This window comes from Haliotis rubra, unplaced genomic scaffold (genome assembly GCF_003918875.1).
Source record: "Haliotis rubra isolate DU_JTF1 unplaced genomic scaffold, ASM391887v1 Scf232, whole genome shotgun sequence".
NCBI classification, from domain to species: Eukaryota; Metazoa; Mollusca; class Gastropoda; order Lepetellida; family Haliotidae; genus Haliotis; species Haliotis rubra.
In genome coordinates, this window is record NW_025766359.1 from 187838 (window position 1) to 212531 (window position 24694).

General features: G+C 41.4%; 1 protein-coding gene across 1 annotated transcript in view; it reads right to left on the reverse strand.

Annotated features, from left to right (window-relative positions):
- The window catches only part of LOC124278149, a 105022-nt gene extending 80766 nt beyond the window's left edge, over nucleotides 1-24256 (reverse strand). Inside the window, 1 exon segment of the mRNA XM_046713885.1 lies at nucleotides 24165-24256. Coding sequence (XP_046569841.1) covers nucleotides 24165-24241 — 77 coding nt within the window. The 5' untranslated portion in view covers nucleotides 24242-24256.
- Nucleotides 24257-24694: the final 438 nt, after the last annotated feature.

Below are 24694 nucleotides of genomic sequence, written 5' to 3' on the forward strand. Positions count from 1 at the left end.
AGATGCATGTGTACACAGTGAACTGCAGTGTGATGTACCATTGCATCACAAAGTCAATGTACTTATACTATAGCCTCCAATGGACACATATCAAACACACGTGAAAAGAGGCATGTTTACAGCCAAGGTCCACTCCAGCACTCTGTTCTGAAGAACAGGACACCCATTCACGCCTATCAACAGATGAGTAGGCTCCAACATAGCTGATGACAAAGTCTGACAAACTCGGAAATCCCCAAATATTCTGAGTAGCAGGGAGGCTGGAGAAGGCTGTATGTTTAAATACTGCCCTTACAAGTTTAGGTAAATGCCGCATACTTAGGATCTAGGTTTATGTTTACTTGCGACCATTTGCAAATGGTAATTATGTCTCTCACCACACCACATCAAATGTCAAATGGTGGCAAGCCTACTCACAAATTCTAGGTGTAAACAGACAGCGATTGTTGGCCAGTTCCATGGCTTAACCTGAACTTTCTAACGCCATGTCCCGTGCACTATGTTCATGCAGATGTAATTGCTCCTGTACCTGTGCATTAACTTCAACTGCACAGTGTTTGGTAATGTCATGGTCGACACGAACTATTTTCATCACCTTTAGTCCTGAGTGGGAAGGGCTGTAAGCATCTCAATTTTTTCATTTTAGTCAAGGCCACTACAACCTGCTTCTTGCTTTACATACAAGTCTGTTATATATCGTAGTACAGTAAAACAACAATACAATGATAAATAGTGTCATTCATTTTAGTCAAGGCCACTACAACCTGCTTCTTGCTTTACATACAAGTCTGTTATATATCTTACTACAGTAAAACAACAATACAATGATAAATAGTGTCATTCATTTTAGATACATTTTTTTCATTCTATTTTTAACACCTGATTTATACTTTTGTTACAGCATCTGTATCAAGTTGAAAATCATGTAAAATTAACCATACAACATTGTTCATTGTCTTGCTTTTAAACTACATAATGGTGTATTAAAGAAGAATATCAAGAAAACTAAATATAACATTTGTATTGTCCTAACAGAACTAAAACTGCATTACATATGTGTACATTTTTATGTTTGCAATGGTTTCAGGTTTATCACAAACATATGAGGGGCGGTGAGGTAGCCTAGTGGTTAAAGCATTCGCTCATCACACTGAAGACCCGGGTTCGATTCCTCACATGAGTACACTGTCTGAAGTCCATTTCTGGTGTCCCCCGCCTTTGTATTGCTGGAATATTGCTAAAAGCGGCGTAAAACCAACTCACTCACTCACTCATAAACATATGATAGTTTTTATGAAGTACTAATTCACACATGGACAGGTATAACTTCTGGCTTACTATTTTCACAAAACTTTTATTACAGAAGAAAATTCAGTTTGAGGATTACTGTGAATGTCTTACAATTAGGTCAAAAGTGACTGGAATAGAGTTTCCTGATTTCAGTGTCTATGCAAACATTGCCTGGATGTTCATGGTGACCTTTCTTGCTGAAGACCTTGGTCTCACAAACAGACCTATCATATTTACACATTGATTAATGACCCATTTCGTCCAGATCACAGGTACACCAGACCTTAATTATAGGAGATGGACAAGGGAAAGTAAACTGGAAATGGTAAAAATAAAACAAGAGTAAATATGGAGTAAAAGTAATGGATAAGTTAAGTGGAAAAAAAAAATTAATGTAAAAACCAAATCAGTATGACGCAAATTCAGATGAGATGATCCTTGAATGCCCTGAAGTTTGTTAGTCACGAAACAGAGAACTGAAGAAGCCAGTCTATGTTCAGTAAACTATGACAGATTGCATTCAGAAGGTTCAAGAATGTTCAGCATTTTAAGACACTTCACTAATAGATGAAAGGCGATGACAGCAAAGTATCAGGCAACAAAGTACACGTTATGTCACATTGAACTGATGTGACTAGGCCATTCTTGTCTGCCTCCTTGAAATCAAACATACACTTGGTAAATGGCGTCATGATTCGCGTCAGTTGTCATTGCTTAGTACAGCCTCCTACAGTGTAACCAACTCTGTTGCAGTTGCTTCAGTCGGCTACCATCACTGGTAGAAACATAACCTTGAACTCTTACAATGTGACATATTGTCCCATGTTGTTTACCATAATCACATATTTAAGTGAAATTATAAACAAAAGATGTTGAACCTTAATGCAAACCATCCTGAAAGTTTTTATCATTGTATGTATAGATAAGGTGTATCCTGTTGTAAGGTCACACACAATAGAAAAACACACAGGTCAGACATCATGTAGTCCAACATAATGCACATGACACTTGCACTGTGTAGGTGGGCTGACAAAACACACAGGTCAGACATCATACATCAGCACCAATTGACAAAACACAGGTCAGACATCATATAGTCCAACATAATGCACATGCACTTGCACTGTGTAGGTGGGCTGACAAAACACACAGGTCAGACATCATGTAGTCCAACATAATGCACATGACACTTGCACTGTGTAGGTGGGCTGACAAAACACACAGGTCAGACAAAAGTCCAACACATGACAGGTCAGTGGGTACATCACATGACAGTAGCTGACAAAACAACACAGGTATCATAGTCCAACATAATGCACATGACACTTGCACTGTGTAGGTGGGCTGACAAAACACACAGGTCAGACATCATATAGTCCAACATAATGCACATGACACTTGCACTGTGTAGGTGGGCTGACAAAACACACAGGTCAGACATCATATAGTCCAACATAATGCACATGACACTTGCACTGTGTAGGTGGGCTGACAAAAACACACAGGTCAGACATCATGTAGTCCAACATAATGCACATGACACTTGCACTGTGTAGGTGGGCTGACAAAACACACAGGTCAGACATCATGTAGTCCAACATAATGCACATGACACTTGCACTGTGTAGGTGGGCTGACAAAACACACAGGTCAGACATCATGTAGTCCAACATAATGCACATGACACTTGCACTGTGTAGGTGGGCTGACAAAACACACAGGTCAGACATCATGTAGTCCAACATAATGCACATGACACTTGCACTGTGTAGGTGAGCTGACAAAACACACAGGTCAGACATCATGTAGTCCAACATAATGCACATGACACTTGCACTGTGTAGGTGAGCTGGTGGGCTAGTCCAACATAAACACACTGTGTAGGTGGGCTGACAAAACACACAGGTCAGACATCATATAGTCCAACATAATGCACATGACACTTGCACTGTGTAGGTGGGCTGACAAAACACACACAGGTCAGACATCATGTAGTCCAACATAATGCACATGACACTTGCACTGTGTAGGTGGGCTGACAAAACACACAGGTCAGACATCATATAGTCCAACATAATGCACATGACACTTGCACTGTGTAGGTGAGCTGACAAAACACACAGGTCAGACATCATATAGTCCAACATAATGCACAGACACTTGCACTGTGTAGGTGAGCTGACAAAACACACAGGTCAGACATCATATAGTCCAACATAATGCACATGACACTTGCACTGTGTAGGTGAGCTGACAAAACACACAGGTCAGACACATCATAGGTAGTCCAACATAATGCACATGACACTTGCACTGTGTAGGTGAGCTGACAAAACACACAGGTCAGACATCATATAGTCCAACATAATGCACAACATAATGCACAGGTCAGACATCATATACACTTGCACTTGTGTAGGTGGGCTGACAAAACACACAGGTCAGACATCATATAGTCCAACATAATGCACATGTCTGTGTAGGTGGGCTGACAAAACACACAGGTCAGACATCATATAGTCCAACATAATGCACATGACACTTGCACTGTGTAGGTGTAGGTGGGCTGACAAAACACACAGGTCAGACATCATATAGTCCAACATAATGCACATGACACTTGCACTGTGTAGGTGAGCTGACAAAACACACAGGTCAGACATCATATAGTCCAACATAATGCACATGACACTTGCACTGTGTAGGTGGGCTGACAAAACACACAGGTCAGACATCATATAGTCCAACATAATGCACATGACACTTGCACTGTGTAGGTGGGCTGACAAAACACACAGGTCAGACATCATATAGTCCAACATAATGCACATGACACTTGCACTGTGTAGGTGGGCTGACAAAACACACAGGTCAGACATCATATAGTCCAACATAATGCACATGACACTTGCACTGTGTAGGTGAGCTGACAAAACACACAGGTCAGACATCATATAGTCCAACATAATGCACATGACACTTGCACTGTGTAGGTGAGCTGACAAAACACAAAGGTCAGACATCATATAGTCCAACATAATGCACATGACACTTGCACTGTGTAGGTGGACTGACAATGCATCTGCCAACATCACTATACACAAGGCAAGCCAGGGGTTGACATCATGAACAAAATGTTAGGGTCATGCTGACACACAATCAACCAAGTCCTAAGTAACAAGTAACGTTTGTTAGCTACCACAACAGGCATGGGTTTCAGGCCATGAAATTCAGTATCCCTGAAGTTTCCCCTTGCTCATTTACTGAGGTTAAGACTTAGAATAAACATGATTTCAACTAAAACACTGACTTTATCTTCCTAGTGATCATGTCAGACAATTCAACATAGAATGTGAGACATTATGCAAACCTACCCTGACAGACCCCAACCTGACAAGAACTCACACCTTTCTAACTTCACTTGACACAGATAGAGCATGACTCCCAGCAATCTATACAGCACATTGAGACATATCAAAGTGGCCTCCATGTATGTATCTACATAAAACCAAGTCCATGGGACTATTTGTAGATATGTACAGTCCCCAGTGAAATGTTCTTTGTGCCATGACATTGCCTTGAATACAGTGAGACATGTATTCAAGGTATTAGTCTTTGGCTCACATCGCATCGGTAAAAGAGAGGGCAACACATAGTCTATCTCTCTGTCCCGGAGCAACATTATTTTCCATTCTGCCCAACTTTTCTGCAATGCAAAAGCCCTAAACACAACAGGTCTAGATATTTGGTTCAGTCAAAATTATATATTTTCAAGGACTAAACATCACATAATGGCATCTTATGTGCATTGAATCTATGCAAGACTCTTTGACTTGATGAAAAAAGTACACGATTTGCTGCATGTGTATTGGTATGCTTCTATTTTGTGTTACAGTTATTGCCTATATCATGGGACTAATCTCCATGGAAACAGTATTACTCCAGGGAATAAACTATAGATGCTTCACACAAGAAATAAGCTTCACACATCTCAAATAGAAACTGAACTGAGTGTTTTAGATAGGCCAATTCTCCTTCTGCTTGGCTACCCCAAATACCTGTGTTGGATATACTTGGCTATCTGGGATGATGGAAATTGAGTGGACATACCACTTATTCATCCATATTCGACAAAAAGTAGGTTGAAAGTAATGTGCAGTCTGATTCATTCACAAGATCAAAAGTACTTTAACAGAGAAAACTAAAATGAATATCTACTTCCGACAAATAGACACAACATAATCACAGTAGGGACCCAGATAAGTGAGTTGGTTTGCTGTAAGATGATTAAGACTGCTGCTTCCTGATAAGGGAATAAATATCACATAGAAACAAGGAAAAAACACGTGTAAAATCTTCAAAAAAATACATGTTAGTTTTTCTAAAACTTGTTACAACTCTTTTCTCAGTAAAGATAAAAGAATTAACAAATAGGCAGATACGAATAATATGTTTAAGGTGAACTCATATGCAAATTTCCGACAATTATGTTCAATTGTGCTACAGTTTACTTCAAAACAACACTGCATGTTTCAGATGAAAGCAACTGCTTAGCAGGGGGAAGTGAAATGTTGACAGTTAAAATAACAAATAACAGTTCTAGTGGAGGGTAAAAATGTGTTTAAAATAGCCTTACATACAAATAATGACACATTAGCTGAGGTGGAACAAAGCTGTTGAGTGTAGTGGAAGCAATATCAGGACCTTCTAGGAATGTGGGTCACTTGTTTCAAGGATGCTTGCTGTTTGGATTGTTCTTTGAATTGTGGAGAAATGGTGCCATGAAGATGTATTCCTGGATATGCAGTCAGTCAAAATGTAAACAACAGCATCATTCTGATAAAATGGTTTCATGTTTTATACATGAATATTGAGGACAAATGTATTAACTGATATAAAACAGATAGATTAAATTTCAATAATGGTTTAAAATCTGCAAAAATGCTGTACTATTGTATGATACCTTTCCTATGTACATCATGTAGTTAAATTTACAGTAAACAAAACTATACTGTTATATCCTTAACATTGGGGATATTGTTTCCTCTGTCACGCAGTATTCCCAGGTGTTAGACAGACTGGCCTGACCAGTATACTTCATCATTAATAGTTCACCTTCCTCAGTTGACACACACCATCTCTGAAACAGCCAGAGCTAGATAGTCATTTAAGAGAATTTAAAAGCATTATATATCTGCATTAGAAGTGGCATGAAGAAAGAGTCATGTGATATTTCATTAAAGATTTGCCAACAACACAGGAACACATGCGTCTGCAGGTTTCAGAACAAGATATATTCAGTGTCTCATCCTTATAGTCTTCTAATATAATGTTGATATCGGAGGTTTCTGATGCAGATGTTGAAGAATAACTGTATAACTTAAACAGTCTACTGTGACCAAAGTTTAATGTCAAGGAAATGATGATTAGCAGTGTTTTCATCTATTTCTTTAAGTTGCGCTAACGCCTGTCTATATCTGTATGTACATCAGCTGTACATCAGCTATGGCTACCTGCATATCATGTCTGAAGTCTCCTACAATGATTGCATAATGGGATGTTTGTCTGTCTCCTCCATATCTGATGCCAGTCAGCTGGCCATCCATCCATCCATCCATCCATCCATCTATCCATCAGTCAGTCAGCCAATCTGTCATTTGTCCACCTGTGCATATTGCAAGGTTTATCTAAAGTAGAAACCACAATATATCCAAGCTGACCACTGCCGTTTTCATCTCAGTTTACAAGCAGTGACAATCTACACAGCTTTTGTTGTTGTTTGTATCTGTCATTCCAAGTATAACCCATTGATCCAACAGTCTGCTAGATACAGCAGCAAGTGCCAAGAAAGAGATGATCATCAAACACTTGTAGATGGCCACATGACACTGACAGTACAACCAGCTCAGATACAACACCATTCCCATATGATCATTCTAACTGTTATCAATCAACCTGAAAGCCACACAGAAGTCATACGTCCCCCTGTTGTGTGTGGCATACTGTTTCCACATATCATCAATATCTGACTTTTCTTTGACATTAAGGAAATTCTATCTTCTTGGTGGAAGACCTCAAATTCATTCACACATCTGCACTTAAACCAATATTCAAAATCATAAAATTGAGGATTCTCTTTCATCAAACTGACTCATGAGTCCTATATATAGTAACAAGCAACCATTCTGTTTCAGATTCAATAACGTTTTTTGCAAAATTCCTAACAAGCCTTGCATACATTTATAGGCATGTCAATGTCTGTGACAAAGGACTGTCATTTTGTTTTAATAAATCAACAAATATACATTTATAGGCATGTCAATGTCTGTGACAAAGGACTGTCATTTTGTTTTAATAAATCAACAAATATACATTTTGTGTTAATTAACAACAACCACATTTCATAAAATTGCTTGATGGCTATTGCATGTGACAGACTGCCTGAGACTCCAGCCAGGAACATAATGAACAACACACGTGTTACATGGGGACAGACAGGGCCACCTTATTCCACAGTCCCCGGGATTCCTGCAAACAAAGTCGGTCAACTTCTGGATCATGTTTACAACAGGGGAAAATAAACACTCACTGACAAACAATGACCTTTCCATTGAAAATCATGTCCATCAACCAATATGTTAGGAGAAGCAGAGTTGCAGCACAGTTAACAAGGAGTTCCTCAATCACATACTTTCAGCTCTGCTGACTAAAAAAAAAAATGACAAGGAACAGTGTTCACATGCAGACATATTCTGAAAAATTGTACCCTGACAGCTGAACTGTTAAGTGCAAAATATTGCCATGCAAGTTAAAACTTTGCCACTGCTACTTCTATTCCACAGAGGGCTCAACAGTACCGACCAGGAGCTATAGATGAAACTAACTGGGACAACAATTTATTCACCTCTATGTGGAATACTCACTCTCAGCAAGTCACTCACAGTATATACTTCATGTGTTTTATCCTATGCATAACATCTAAATTCACACACACACAGCCAGACCACTGACAAGTTGGCTGCATTGCACAGACACAGATGATCACAGACAGTAGATGATCACTGACTGCATATGATCATTGACTGCATATGATCATCCAGACAGTAGATGATCACAGATAATAGATTATCACAGAATGGTAATTGATCATACAGTTAGGAGATCATCAGGTTCAGTATTGCTGTAGATACCATATTTCAGTGTGTAAAACACTCAAATTCTTACATATCTAAATATATGAATGGACAAGAGCAAACTAATTTAAAGCTGTGATTAAAGTAATATATAAAATTGTTTTTGAAAATAAGTGTAATCCTGAAAACTCAGCCACAGCCTTACACTTTCAAAATTGTTGTTTATTCCAGTAAACAAATACTATCAAAATCAAATCAGTCCATATTTACTAAATATGTAAGCATGGTTTGCTATGAAATACATTGGCCATGACAGGTGTGTGCAGCAATGATGCATGCAATTCTACAAAAATGTCCCTGTTTGACAGCTCTATATTGACGAGGGAAAGCATTCAAGTTGAAACAGTGTATGTTGATAAGAGCCTGCTTCAACATTGTAATAACCTTTGCATATCAAAAGTCTTATGTAATCAACCTTACCTTTCTGACTAGATTGACCCCCTCCAATGTGTATGTACTCCAAAAATCATATCTCTCCAGTCAGAAACCTATGGTTTTGTCACTATCCACTGTTGAAGTTAGTGACCCAGCTATCACGCGAGCTGTTCCTAAATCACCGACGTTACCCGTCAATGTACAGCCAAACCAACACAAGAGGGATATCGCGGGTTTCAGGGACCTGTGCTCAGCCAGTAGGAGAGACATGACGTATTGTGGATAGCTCTTAATGAACATGGAGCTGTCTTAATGATGATGGTTGTGTAAAGTGGTAGTTGTCAACCAGTCCTCCCCCCTGGCTAGCCAGGCATTATTACCAACTTGTGAAGCCATGAGCTATAAACCATGGATCATATGCTGTACAGGGCCATAAGTGTTCCTGAAAATATCTGGAGACCGTATACATGTATTTCTTGTTTATATTGGACACAACTGGTTGATATTCATCGCTCTAAACAGTTCCAATTGTTTGATGTCATTATTAATTAAAAAAAATTAAAAATTTAAAGTGTAAAACAGCATATGTGGTCAACTCCACCAAACACGTCCATCAATCCCAAGTCAACAAGCTACAACCCCCTCCACAACTCACCACAATGTGGTCAACTCCACCAAACACCTCCATCAACCACAAGTCAACATGTGACAACCCTTCCACAACTCACCACAACGTGGTCAACTCCACCAAACACCTCCATCAACCCACAGTCACAGTCAACACAACCCTTCCACCCTCACCACAACGTGGTCAACTCCACCAAACACCTCCATCAACCCCAAGTCAACATGTGACATCCCCTCCACAACCCACCACAACGTGGTCAACTCCACCAAACACCTCCATCAACCCCAAGTCAACATGTGACAACCCCCTCCACAACTCACCACAACGTGGTCAACTCCACCAAACACCTCCATCAACCCCAAGTCAACATGTGACAACCCCCTCCACAACGTGGTCAACTCCACCAAACACCTCCATCAACCCCAAGTCAACATGTGACAACCCCCTCCACAACTCACCACAACAAATTAATTCACTCCATGTGCTGTTAATGTATTTATTTTTGATCCAACATTCCAGCTCACATGTCTAAACAATGTGGGGAAACAGAATGCTGATTTCATGCTACAGTGGGTTGTCACAGTCAGCTGGTTTGGAGAAAATACCACTTGTCAATTACAGCTTCAATGATGTGGTATGTTCTAATGACATACATTGTACAGTCATGGCAGGGAAATTAGTGGCAACAGACAATGTTTATGCCAACTATAAATTTGCTAGGCAAATGTTATCTGAAATCTTCCAGATGAGATAGATTTATTTGTGAAACAGGTGCAGTGTATAAACCCAACCACATTATGAGACTGTCGCTGTTTGTATCAACACCTTACTGAAGTCCATCTAACTTCAGACCTTTACTAATCAAGCTTCTACTGTGGGTGTAGCTGTACAGTATACAGAAAAATGATATTTCAGATAATTTACTTGGTTCTTCAATAATTGGTTTGGAAACATATGAAGGGGTGTTTTTATGGAACAGTGGCATCTCTTAAATAATTTGTCTTTCCTTTGACATTATTAAGTTGTTTTATGTGAAAACATTTAATGTGCTAGTTTAAAGACATAAATCTGAAAGCATAATGGCAAAACTGAAACATACTAATTACTTGTCTATGTGTCCTGTGAATATACAGTATATTATAATAAAACAAGTCTTACACTATGCATCATCGATGCATGTTCAGGGATGCATACAAAAGAATATATCAGAATTACTTCACCAAGTTTTTGTGATTAACCCATCAATAACCTATTTGAAGTAAAACACAATTGTGGGGTAAAATCAGTTCAAATATGACATGGTATAATTGAATCAGAACATTAAACACAGATACAATGACTGTTATTTATAACAAAGAGCAAGTGTAAATAACAATATTCAAAGTCACACGTTCAACAAATTCAAACCTACTCCGCACAGCACAGAACTGTCAAATCTGGAACTTACCTGTTTGGTTGGACTGTACAGAGTTTTCAACCAGTGGTCTGGTAAGGACTGCGACAAACACTGAGGCTGATAGGCAAATATATAAACAGGGAATGTTACTCCTTCATGTGCCCCGGTCTTATACATGGGCAGGTTTAGCCTTTACCCTTCTGGGATACATTTTATATGCATTCTACAAAAATATTTAACTGTTTCAATCTTAAACAATAAGGTTTCATATTTGTTTATGTGAAAAACTTGAAAGGTATAAAAGCTTTAATTTGTAGTGAATTACATGAGACTTTCTTAATAATACAAACTAGTTGATTATTATTTTAAGAATTAGCTTTCAGTGACTCTAGTATGCTAGTATTGGATAGTCTCACTGCTCTTTAGATTCACCTTGTCACATACAGTTTGTCCCACCTCGCAGGTTGTTTACAGTTTTTGTTCGAAGTCAAACAATACACAAGTCAGTTACCACTCAGCTACACCAACACCCTTCCCAGTGCACAATAACACTTATAGGTTTTGGAATTAATATCAAGTATCTTTAAATGCTTACACAAAATACACATTCTAATATTTAAAAATGTGAAATGCTCGAAATAAATCTATCTCATAGCAGTCTATGAAATAAGCCAGAAACCCAGCAAGACATCAGGGCTGGTAACTTCAAAATGTTAACCAGACCAGACAATCCAGAGAAAAAACCTAAATTTTTAGTTAATTAATTTTTAATGAATAATTTAATGAACCTGCGACATGTATTTACTGTCTAACAGTCTATTCACAACAGTCATTTTCAGAGCTTGCGATACGATAGTTCAATGTTCAAACAGTAATTGTCAAGTAAAAATATAAGGCTCAATTTGAAATATAGATTTAAGATATGGTGAATTTACTCAGATGTATGGAACATGTTATCTAAAAATTTTACCAGACCATTGGGCTGGCTATTAGAAATTAAGACCGTCCGTCAGAAATCTAGTAAAACTATTTTCAGTGTTGGTTCAAAGTTTCTAAAAACAGTAAATAAAAATCATAAAAAGAAATATGCGCTCCTCAATGACACAGCAGTTGTTATTTGGTACACTTGCAAAATGAAGGGGAGTACTCATTCATAACAGAAAACATTCCTTGTGGTCAAACCTAGGCTGACCCACAAGGTGGGTACAGATGACCGATGGACTTTGGATACACAGTTCCCCACATGGGGTCGGGATACAACCTACTGCTTCAACATAACAATCAACCTCCCAGCTCAGAGTTAGGGATCGAGAAGTGTGGCTGTATGTATCTACCCACATGGGGTCGGGATACAACCTACTTCTTCAACATAACAATCAACCTCCCAGCTCAGAGTTAGGGATCGAGAAGTGTGGCTGTATGTATCTACCCACATGGGGTCGGGATACAACCTACTTCTTCAACATAACAATCAACCTCCCAGCTCAGAGTTAGGGATCGAGAAGTGTGGCTGTATGTATCTACCCACATGGGGTCGGGATACAACCTACTTCTTCAACATAACAACAAAACAGTTCATTCCAAGTGAGGGAAGTATTGAGATCAAGATCTGTACAATAAATAACACAGTATAACAATGTATATATGTGCAAAACAAAAGTGGTGTAAATGTTATGTTTTGAAAAAAATAATAGCATAGTTATTTGGTTATTTGTTTGACCAATGTTTCATCAAAACAAATTCATTGACAAAACTCATAGCTCATAACTGGCGACACAGCTACAAACCTAGAAGATGAATGGTGTAACAACTCAATCTACAATCTGATTTGTTTGTGCTGATACAGACAAGGCAGCTGCTGTGCATTGAAGACACAAGATGATTCAAAACAGCCAGAGTGATATTGTTCCAAATGTCAGCCAAAGATTGGCCCAACTGAGCTAGCACTTGGGGATGGTTCAGGCCCTGTCATAGGCATTGCCGTCTATTCACAGACATGTTGTAATGTTGTATGAGAGAGAGGTGTGGCACAGCAATGTTAGGCTGCCTCAGTGAGGTCTGTCAGCACACATGCAACCTGTTAAAAGGCATTCTAAGATGCTTCGGTGAAAGATCAAAGGCCCAGACAGTACTTTATCAGACGATAATGTGCACTTTTTGCATTACGTCACAATGTATTGGCGTCACTGCGCCATTCTAGTCTACCCCCTTGTAATCGGACAATTTTGCATTACGTCACAATGTAAGCGACGTCACGATGCATGTCAGTTGTCATCGCTTCGTACAGCCTCCTACAGTAAACTAATCCGTTGCATCCCGTTTCTTGGTTTGCAGTTGCTTCATGCAGCTAACATCACTAGTGGATTCACTACGTTTATGTTTTCCGACAGTTAAAATGTCTCAACACCGACAGTTAAATGTCTCAAGTTTTCAGCGACACGGTGACATTCGCAATGTTTACATTCCCACAATGCAATTGTTGCTTGGTACTAGAAATGCGACGTTCATATTACCCCATATGGTTTACGATAATCACACAGATGTAATTAAAATAATTTAGAGAAGATATTTAATCCGAACGTAAACCGTCATCAACTGTTTATCATATTTTTTTTTCTGGTAACGTTCGTCTTAACGTAGGGGGGCAGTCACATCAATAGAACAGCGCGCCAGTTAGACCTGTGCAAGGATTCTTAATTTAGGTCACCGACACCGTCATTTGTTTTCTACCTTAGATTAATCGTAACTATCCTTAGAAAGTATTAAATTTTGCATCTTAGAAAAGAAATACAGTTCGCTCTACCACCATGTATAGTGTAATAAAGCACACTTTTGCCCTGAACTATACTCCTCACAAAAAGTTAAGCAACAAGTATTTTTTTTCCACATATTTTCTTCATGGGTATATGAAGTTATTACTTGGCATATAAGCCATGCAGGAGAACCCTTTACGATTGATGAACTTAAAGCATTTCCCATATTGTTTTTCTGATAACATTGTTAGCACCGCCTGAACGCAACCACCCTCAAAACTCACATGCAAAATGCATGGAAAACATGTGCTATACACGTCGCACATGCGTTCTGATTGCGTTAAAACTGCCAGCAACGACAAATTGTTGACAGTAACATTTGAGAAATGGCTAGCGCCACTTGACACCAATTGAAGTTGCTCAAATTGTTGGAATGGTGCAGGGGTCAGACCCAGAGTGCTGTTGCCAACCATTTCAATGTTCATCGGTTGCCATCTCCAGAGCTTATCACTCGTCACCAACAGACCGGATTGATGACTGAGAGACCACGCCAGGTCGCCCAAGGGTGACAACTCCCAGAGAGGACCGATACTTGGCCACCCTAGCCCGGGCGGAACAGGTTCACCACAGCCAGATCTCTCCAGAATGACCTCCAGAGAGTTGCTGGGAACAGAATCTCCACACAGACAGTGAGGAACAGACTCCATGCTGAAGGTCTCAGGTCCCGAAGACCAGTGCAACGTATCCCACTGCCTGCACACCATCGCCAACAGAGACTGAATTGGGCTAACCAACGACGTAACTGGAGAGTCAATCGCTGGCGTAATGTTCTCTTCACAGATGAGTCAAGATTCTGTCTGGACTTCAATGATGGTAGGGCTCGTGGTGTGGAGAAACCGTGAATCTAACGACACGCCAACTGTACGATTGCTGAACATGATCAGTATGGAGGTGGGAGTTTGATGATCTGGGCAGGAATCCAAGTTGGACTAATTTAACTGATCTTGTGGTCATCAGACGAGGTACCATGACAGGTGTGAGGTACCGAGACGAAATTGTCACACCTGTGATCATTCCGTGGGCTCAGCAAGCAGGTCCTAACTTCATCTTCATGGATGACAATGCCCGCCCACATCGAAAGCAAGAGTTGTCACTGATGTTCTTCAGACCAACAACATCACCCATATGGACTGGCCTGCAAGGTCTCCTGACCTGAATCCTATTGAACATGCTTGGGACATCCTCGAAGGCGGTGTAACGGCCTCCACGTCATTCCTCAGACTCTGGATCAGCTTGAACAGGCATTGCGGAGAGAATGGCAGAACATTCCACAACAGACTCTAGACAGACTCATCTGGTCAATGCCTAGACGCGTCTTGAAGCGTGTATTCAGGTCAATGGTGGCCATACACGTTATTAAACTTTGGATCAGTGCTCAAAACTGACAGTAAAAGTGTTTTCAGACATTTTCATACCCTGATGCAACACATTTTGCACGGCTTTTTCAGTGACACTGTTTTTGATGATTTGCAAGTCAGTTATTGTTCAATGAATTTTGATTTCTTTGTTGGAAAAGTGTGTGGATATGCTTTATCTTTGTTATGTTTGATTCAGTTGTAATGATCATGAGTAAAGGCATATGTACTGACCAAAAATACACTTGTTGCTTAATTTTTTGTGAGGAGTATATTATAATGAAAGCACTCGGATGCAAGCGTCCTCGTAATAGTTCAGGCCGAAATGTACTTTATTACACTATACATGGTGGTAGAGTGAACTAGAACCTAACAGGATGATTCAAATTGCCATTACAATGAAGAGTTATGCCCCCTTATGCAAGCATCACTTAAAAATTCTCCTAGATGCCTTTAGAGATGGGACATCCACCAGAGCCTGTGTAAAGTTTACTGTGCCATTCTCTACTTTTGAACCTTGGATGCTGTGGCATGACTGACAGTGAAGAGGAAGCCGAATCCCAAAATGTTGCTCCCTCAACAGTTAGCATGTGGTTCTGTCGATAATTGGTTTCAACCTTGGAATTGCTAGAGCTGATTGTATGGCATGTTCCATGCCAAAGAGATAATATTGTACTTCAGGTACATTCATTTGTGCCAGTCCTGTTTGCAGCATACCCACAGATGATGTTCACTTTCAGCAAGCCATATCAAGTAGTTTCAGGTCATTAAGATTACTGAAGATTATTTAAGATTATTGTTATTGAACTTAATATGAAGCACAGTTACAGATTTCTGTCAGTTACATGCATTCAGTAAACATGCTCTACGTACTATCACACGATCTGCGTACTACAACAATATCTGCAAGTACAGCTGGATCCGTGTAGCATATGAACATAGGATGGCCTGTTTCACCATGAACTCAGTATCCCAACTGTAGCCAATTCCTCTCAGTCTATCAAACATAGCTGAACACTAGTAATTCAGTTACCAACATCTTGTCAACCTGTCACAAGCTTTAAAGGTTTGGGCCCAGCGACGTGACAGCTTCTTATGTAAACACAGTGAGCGTCTGTCATGTTGTCCCACCGTGTAAGCTACTGGTCAGCCTTGTCCAGTTGGCCAAACTGGGAGTTTATTTACACACAGCACCAGTGGGTGGGTTTCACCAACATTGTCAACACGTTAAAGGTCCATGGAATGCCTGAATACATCTGTTCTGTAGTTCACCCAGTGTAAAGCTAATGTAACACCCATGGTTTCAGTTACTATGGAAGGTTATGTCATGTGTTTGATGGCTGTAAGCAACCAGTGATGATTAAGTTGCATGAAGACTTTAACTTTAGATTGTAGCTAGCTTATTTTCCTTGTACAATAAATCACACTTACATCTACTGTACGTGGAAGGTTTTAGCTGTGCACTTGATTGTATAGTTTGTTGGTTTAGTTTTGACTTTTGGCTATACTGCTTCCCATTAGGCAATCGTGAGCCTTAGGGACCTTTCATAAGTTATGGCTTGGTGTGTGTGTGTGTGTGTGTGTGTGTGTGTGTGTGTGTGTGTGTGTGTGTGTGTGTGTGTGTGTGTGTGTGTGTGTGTGTGTGTGTGTGTGTGTGTGTGTGTGTGTGTGTGTGTGTGTGTGTGTGTGTTTTGTCGGGGATGATGATGATTTTTGGGGGGGTCACCCATTTTGTTCTGGGGAGGCAGGGGGGGTCATCAATGTTGTACACATGTTTCTAGGGGGATTCAGCAATTTTGTACATAAAAATATTTTAAAATTACGCTTAAAAAATATGGAAAGGAGGCTGGGTGGTCATTAACTTTGTACATGACATGCAGGGGGGTCACTTACTTTGTACATAAATTTTAGGGGGTCATTCACATTGTACATTTTCTTCTCCATAAAAATCATCATCATCCCCCCTAGCCATAACTTATGAACGGTCCCTTATGGAAAGTCGTTAGACACTTGGACACATGACAGTTGTGCAGTGATCATATACCTGCACAGTATATATACCTGATAAATCCAGAAACTCTGGAAATCTCTAATCTGATCTTGGGTGCATTTAACAGAACATGAGGACAGAAGGGCAATATTGTGTAGCAGGTATTGGATACCTCCCAATGCCCCTTTAATACTGAAGACCATCAGTGCTTCCTATTCCAGCTACAGCAAATATCCCAACTAAAGTTAAAGCCATAAGACACACATCTCCATATTCCCTTCACAGTAACCTGGCATCAAATTGCACAAGCAAACATAAAACCCTCTCTGTCAACAAGCCCTTGATATTAGTTCAGTTTTCCATGCAAATCTTCTACAAATACATCTAAATATAGCTTGGTGAAATCTGTCTGCTAAAAGCATATACAAATATAGAAAGATGAAACGCAAAATAACAATCAGTATAAAAAACTATCTGTGAAATTCTTTGTAAACGTGGTACGTGACATTGCTCCAATTCCAGGAGTCAGAAGATGGCATGGAGGTTTCACCTCTCCTTGGGGGAAATACGTTGAATAATCCCTACCATCACATCCACTCACACATCAAGGTACTGTCTATGTTACACAGGAACAAAATAATGCAAGACATTTCCTATTGTCTTTCAGGCAAGCAGAATAACATGTAAACATGCTTTTCTTGAATTTAAAACTGAGGAATTTGTTTACAAGTGTTGTTTTCAGTATGTTAAAGCACTGAAATATGTTAACTCTTTATATTTATCTGAAAATGACTGCTGCAGTAAGTGTATTCTGCTTGACCACCTTACTGATGGACATGATGGGATCAGGTTTGGGTGTAATGTGGAGACGGAACCAATGTCAAATGTGTCACTTTTCTCAAAATGTATGTACATATATATGCTTGTATGCATGGATGTCAGTTTGTATGGCATAGAAACTCAGCATAGCAGATATGCTGACAGTGCATTCAGGCTCAGAGCAACATGTTAAAACCACATATGGTTAAAGTGATTTACCACAAACACCAGTACATCCGGTGAGGTCCACCTGGAGTTGACAATGTAAGATACTGCTCCAACAAAGAAAGTTGACCCTGCTTCTGAGAGCCACTCCCACTGTGGGCAAGGCCATACTAATTCCATATAACGAGTGAGTCAGTGAATTTACTTTTACACTGCACTCTGCAATATTCCAGTTATATGGTGATGGTCTGTAAATAATCGAATCTGGGCCAGACAATCCAGTGATCAACAGCATGAGCATCGATCTACACAATTGGTAACGATGACATGTGTCAACCCAGTCAGTGAGTCTGACCACCCAATCCCTTTAGTCACCTCTTACAACAAGCATGGGTTACTGAAGATCAATTCTAACCCGGATCTTCATGGGTTCCAGATAATGTGGTTAAACAGAAATGGATAATCTACCTTATATTTTGTAGGGAGGACGTCCTGTGTTATCCATGTACAGCAGGTGGTAGCACAATAGAGTGGACTTTAGCCATCATGTATCTAGGTGATCTTATCACTAAGATGGAGCAGTTTTATCTCACTTTCTCTGAGGCTACATGATTGTAGTAGAGAGATGATGGCTGGTATACAGTGCAACAGTCAGGACAAGTAGCTTGGTAAACCAATGAATATAATCAGCCACCACATACTGTTATCTCCCTGTCACCAGACTCTCTCAGCATCTGAACAACATGGTGAATAAATGCCTCTATATCTGTTTTATTACATCTTCTGAAATTATGGGAGTGTTCAGAGCAAACCCAGTTTAACATAAAGCTTTAACAACAGATTGTTTCACTGTTTTCAAACATTATTTCCAGAGATCAAACTAAAGGTATATTTTCCAGAAGCATACATAATGAGTGAATGTATTATTCGTATATAGTTTTCAAGTAAAGTATGGATGTTGTAAACTGTATGCATTAATGTATTATCCAAAATATATTTGGATTATCCTGTCAGTACCCAACCATCCTACAGTCATTGACCAATACTGTCAGTACCCAACCATCCTACAGTCATTGACCAATACTGTCAGTACCCAACCATCCTACAGTCATTGACCAATACTGTCAGTACCCAACCATCCTACAGTCATTGACCAATACTGTCAGTACCCAACCATCCTACAGTCATTGACCAATACTGTCAGTACTCCAACCATCCTACAGTCATTGACCAATACTGTCAGTATCCAACCATCCTACAGTCATTCACCAATACTGTCAGTACCCAACCATCCTACAGTCATTCACCAATACTGTCAGTACCCAACCATCCTACAGTCATTCACCAATACTGTCAGTACCCAACCATCCTACAGTCATTCACCAATACTGTCAGTACCCAACCATCCTACAGTCATTCACCAATACTGTCAGTACCCAACCATCCTACAGTCGTTGACCAATACTGTCAGTACCCAAGCATCCTACAGTCATTGACCAATACTGTCAGTACCCAAGCATCCTACAGTCATTGACCAATACTGTCAGTACTCCTGCGAACAACCGTGAAATAAACATAAAAACAAACTTTTAGAAGCCCAGAAAAGCATATACATTAGAATATGTTCATGTAACAATGCGGCCTCTCCAACATCTGCCATGTCAAACACCAGCAGACTAAATGAGAGTGTCAAGCCTAGCAGTATGTTCCATGCTGGTTACAGTAGCCTGAGAGGCAGATCAAACTTACCTCTTTTTTGTGCAAATAACACTCCAACAATCCACAGCTCACCCCTACCTCACCCAGGTCACCCTCTACCTCTCTCCAGTCAACACTCCAAGTCTATTCCCTACCTTTCCCCAATCAACACCCCAGATCTATCCCCTACTTCTCCTGTCATCACCCCAGGTCTCCCCTACCTCTCCCGGCCCAGTCAACACCCCAGGTCTATCCCCTACCTCTCCCCAGTCAACTCCCCAGGTCAATCCCCTACCTTTCCCCAGTCAACACCCCCGGTCACCCCTACCTCTCCCAGTCAACACCCCAGGTCTCCCCTACTCTCTCCCAGTCAACACCCCAGGTCTATCCCTACTTCTCCTGTCATCACCCCAGGTCTATCCCCCACCTACCTCTCCCCAGTCAACTCCCCAGGTCAATCCCCTACCTTTCCCCAGTCAACACCCCAGGTCACTACCCCTACCTCTCCCCAGTCAACACCCCAGGTCTCCCTACCTCTCCCCAGTCAACACCCCAGGTCTATCCCCCTACTTCTCCCTGTCATCACCCCAGGTCTATCCCCTACCTCTTTCCCCAGTCAACACCCCAGGTCTATCCCCTACCTTTCCCCAGTCAACACCCCAGGTCTATCCCCCTACCTCTCCCCAGTCAACACCCCCAGGTCTCCCCTACCTCTCCCCAGTCAACACCCCAGGTGACCCCTACCTCTCTCCCCAGTCAACACCCCAGGTGACCCTACCTTTCCCAGTCAACACCCCAGGTCTGCCCTACCTCTCCCCAGTCAACACCCCAGGTGACCCCTACCTCTCCCTAGTCAACACCCCAGGTCTCCCCTACCTCTCCCCAGTCAACACCCCAGGTCTATCCACTACCTGTCCCCGGGTCAACACCCAAGGTCTCTCCCTCCCAGTCAACACGCCAGGTCTCCCTACCTCTCCCCAGTCAACACCCCAGGTCTATCCCCTACCTTTCCCCCCTTTCCCCAGTCAACACCCCAGGTCTACTCCTACCTCTCCCCGGGTCAACACCCCCAGGTCACCCCTACCTCTCCCCAGTCAACACCCCAGGTCTCAACACCCCAGGTCTACCTCTCCCCAGTCAACACCCCAGGTCTCCACTACCTCTCCCCAGTCAACACCCCAGGTCTATCCCCTACCTACCTCCCCGGGTCAACACCCCAGGTCTATCCCCTCCCTCTCCCCAGTCAACACCCCAGGACTATCCCTACCTCTCCCCAGTCAACACCCCAGGTCTCCCCTACCCTCCCCCAGTCAACATCCAAGGTGACCCCTACCTCTCCCCAGTCAACACCCCAGGTGACCCCTACCTTTCCCCAGTCAACACCCCAGGTCTCCCCTACCTCTCCCCAGTCAACACCCCAGGTGACCCCTACCTCTCCCCGGTCAACACCCCAGGTGACCCCTACCTTTCCCCAGTCAACACCCCAGGTCTCCCCTACCTCTCCCCAGTGAACACCCCAGGTCTATCCCCTACCTCTCCCCAGTCAACACCCCAGGTCTATCCCCTACCTCTTTCTCAGTCAACACCCCAGGTCTCCCTACCTCTCCCCAGTCAACACCCCCTGGTCACCCCTACCTCTCCCCAGTCAACACCCCAGGTCTATCCCCTACCTTTCCCCAGTCAACACCCCAGGTCTCCCCTACCTCTCCCCAGTCAACACCCCAGGTCACCCCTACCTCTTCCCAGTCAACACCCCAGGTCACCCCTACCTCTCCCCAGTCAACACCCCAGGTCTATCCCCTACCTTTCCCCAGTCAACACCCCAGGTCTCCCCTACCTTTCCCCAGTCAACACCCCAGGTCACCCCTACCTTTCCCCAGTCAACACCCCAGGTCTCCCCTACCCCTCCCAGTCAACACCCCAGGTCTATCCCTACTCTCTCCCTCGTCAACACCCCAGGTCTCCCCTCCCAGTCAACACCCCAGGTCTCCCCTACCTCTCCCCCATCAACACCCCAGGTCACCCCTACCTCACCCTGGACAACATCCCAGGTCACCCCTACCTCTCCCTAGACAACATCTCAGGTCATCCCTACCTCGCCCTGGACAACATCTCAGGTCATCCCTACCTCGCCCTGGACAACATCCTTGGTCACTCCCTCCCTCACCTGAGACAACAACCCAATTTTCACACCCTATCTCACCCCAGTCAACAAACAGAGTCATCCCGATGTCTCCCCGGAGACACCTCGTGTCACCCCTTGCCCCCTGCCACAACTGATATAATCACATACATCAAGCATTCTCCTGCTACACAACACATACTCCATGTAGATCAGGCAATAATAGACTGCTTCCTTCCATGCTGCAAACTGTTACTGATATAAATAGCTTCATTCATTGAGCAGCTGGTAACCAAATAGAAACATTTACATCTATAAAAATCTAACATATCCCATTCTGGCAATATGACATTAGTAGCACTATTGGTGTTGTATCTCTGCTTCACACTCTAGACAATCACTTCCTCCATAAAGCAATCAGTGCATAGCTGTGGTGCTGTGTAACAATTGCAAAATGTTATAACATCATCATCTCCCAGACTCTGATGTTATTCATTTCCAGTATACAACCAGATATATCATATCTCTATTGAGCTTATGAGGGGTGGTATATACAGAAATATTATCTATTTTCTCACTTCCAAAACAACATCATACATGTATAATACCAACCAGCATGATAGTAGTCAATTCTTGGGCAATTTCTATTTGACTTGACCCTGTGTTTCACATAACTGACAGAGTGGTCTTTATCAATAATATAGAAAGTCCTAGTACACTGTGACACTGGGATGACAGACATGTCACATCACAAAGGCCTTACAGCAAAGCTGTATCTAGGATCCCAAACAACATTGTTTCTCAAATTCAGATGTTTTTACCATAATTGTATTTTTCACTGCAATATTGTAAGACTGTGAAGAAAGACGTATTTGATTATTGGAATCACCTCTAAAGCCAGCACATAAGTCATAACAGGCTTAGATGATTTGGGAAATAATCAAGTAGAGACATTTCACTGACATTTACTGCAGACTTGGTGCCAAATAGGCCTTTGAGCAGATCTAGATCAAACCATGAATATAAGGCAAACATTAACAATCTGGTCATATACAGCTAGGGAGTAATGGAAAATATGTCATCAAAACAGTCAATATTGTTTGAAAATGTTGCGAAAGATATGAACATATAGTATAGAGCATCCTCCACAGTTTGTCTGTAAACAGAAACATTTTACAACATCTACTGCAGATAACATGAGGAAGAGTCAAATGTATTCATGATACGGTCCCCACATGAACTGTACATCTGTCTAGTAGCCAACAAGATCAAACGATTCAAACAATTTTGCCACACAGGTAAATCAGCTGGTGAATACCTCTGAGATGACTCATATATGGCATACATCATCCAGCTGAGATAAGCCCTCACTTTCATACAGCAGTCACTGCATGTACAGATATGGCTGACCACAGGGAAAATACGGGCTTCTGTTTCTGCTATATAGCATTACCTCCACTTGACACATGGTGAGAATACTTCAGATTCTGTGTTTCACTAAGTGTGTGTTTTACAGGGAGGACATAGACACAACTGTGCATGGGAGTGGATTTGGTTGTGAACAGCAATCAGTTCTATCACAGCTTTACCTGGACAGCGTATTGTCAAGGACAGGCCAACCTGTGGTTGATAGTGTAAGCAAACCCAGACACCCAATCCAGCATGTCAGCCATTGTAGCCAACTGGAATAACTTACTGGTAATAGAACATATGTATGCTGTTCTTCCTAGGCAACACACATGAATGATTTGTGAAGTCAAGGAGGCTGTTTGTCCCTTCTCCCTGTATGGCCTAGAGTGAGATCATCAATGTCAAGAAAAATATAATTTGGTGAATCCTTAAAGTTGTTTTTATTCATCCAAACAAAGACTGGATTCTATTATCTGAACCACTCCAGGTCAAGTCAAGCCACCTTGTCAGTCCACAAGTATAGACTGAACTATATGACACACTACAATGTAGCGTGAGGTGTTCAACCTAATGATAATGTAAAAGTATGGCAGCAAATAGTCTTCACAAAAGAAATCACTCGTCATTAAAGTACAATGCAATTTTTCACTGACATGTCAAAATTCAAAAAGACATGCTCCACATCAACAATGCTGAGTGTCTTAGAATATTAATTAATATTAAATACTCATCCCATGTGAAAATGCTACAACTTATGCATTAGCCAGTGGGAGAGAGAGGAAAAAATGGTTTGTACAATATCCCCATTACATGACTGTCATGTATGCTGGAGCCATTCCAGTTGTCTGAGTCACTGTTTTCAACAAAAGATGGGGATTTGTCTGAAAAATTGAGAGAAAAATGTACTTACCGTGTATGCACCATATTGGAATATCCTGTGAGATAATCATCAATCAAGGCATCTCTCCTGCTTGGCGTTACATCCATATTGGCCTTCTGTCATTAAAACTCACGACCAGTGAGTCGAGTCAGAGAAATCCCCTAAATGCAAGCTACCTTACCGAACCCTTTATGGGGTCCCATTGTGAGATACACAAAATAGACTACACTCAAATGTTTTCATGAATAAGACATACACTTCAATAATAATTAGTTGTGAAGAAGAAATGCCCCATAGCTGTGTTTTAGAGGATTTTTCCAATGCTCATACAGTAGCTGAAGATTTTCTCATATTACAGCTCCCACGGAACTGAAACTTCAAGTGATGTCTTCCGAGGCACTTCAATAATTAATCAGTAATCCAATTAGCACAGCCACTTGCAAAGGCTCATGGTATAGATTAATCCCAGAGTTTAGGGTGACCTTGATTCAAGGTGATTCACTGGAATGTCAGCATTGTTTGCTTCTCGTTCATCTCCCCCATGTTGACATTGATCACAT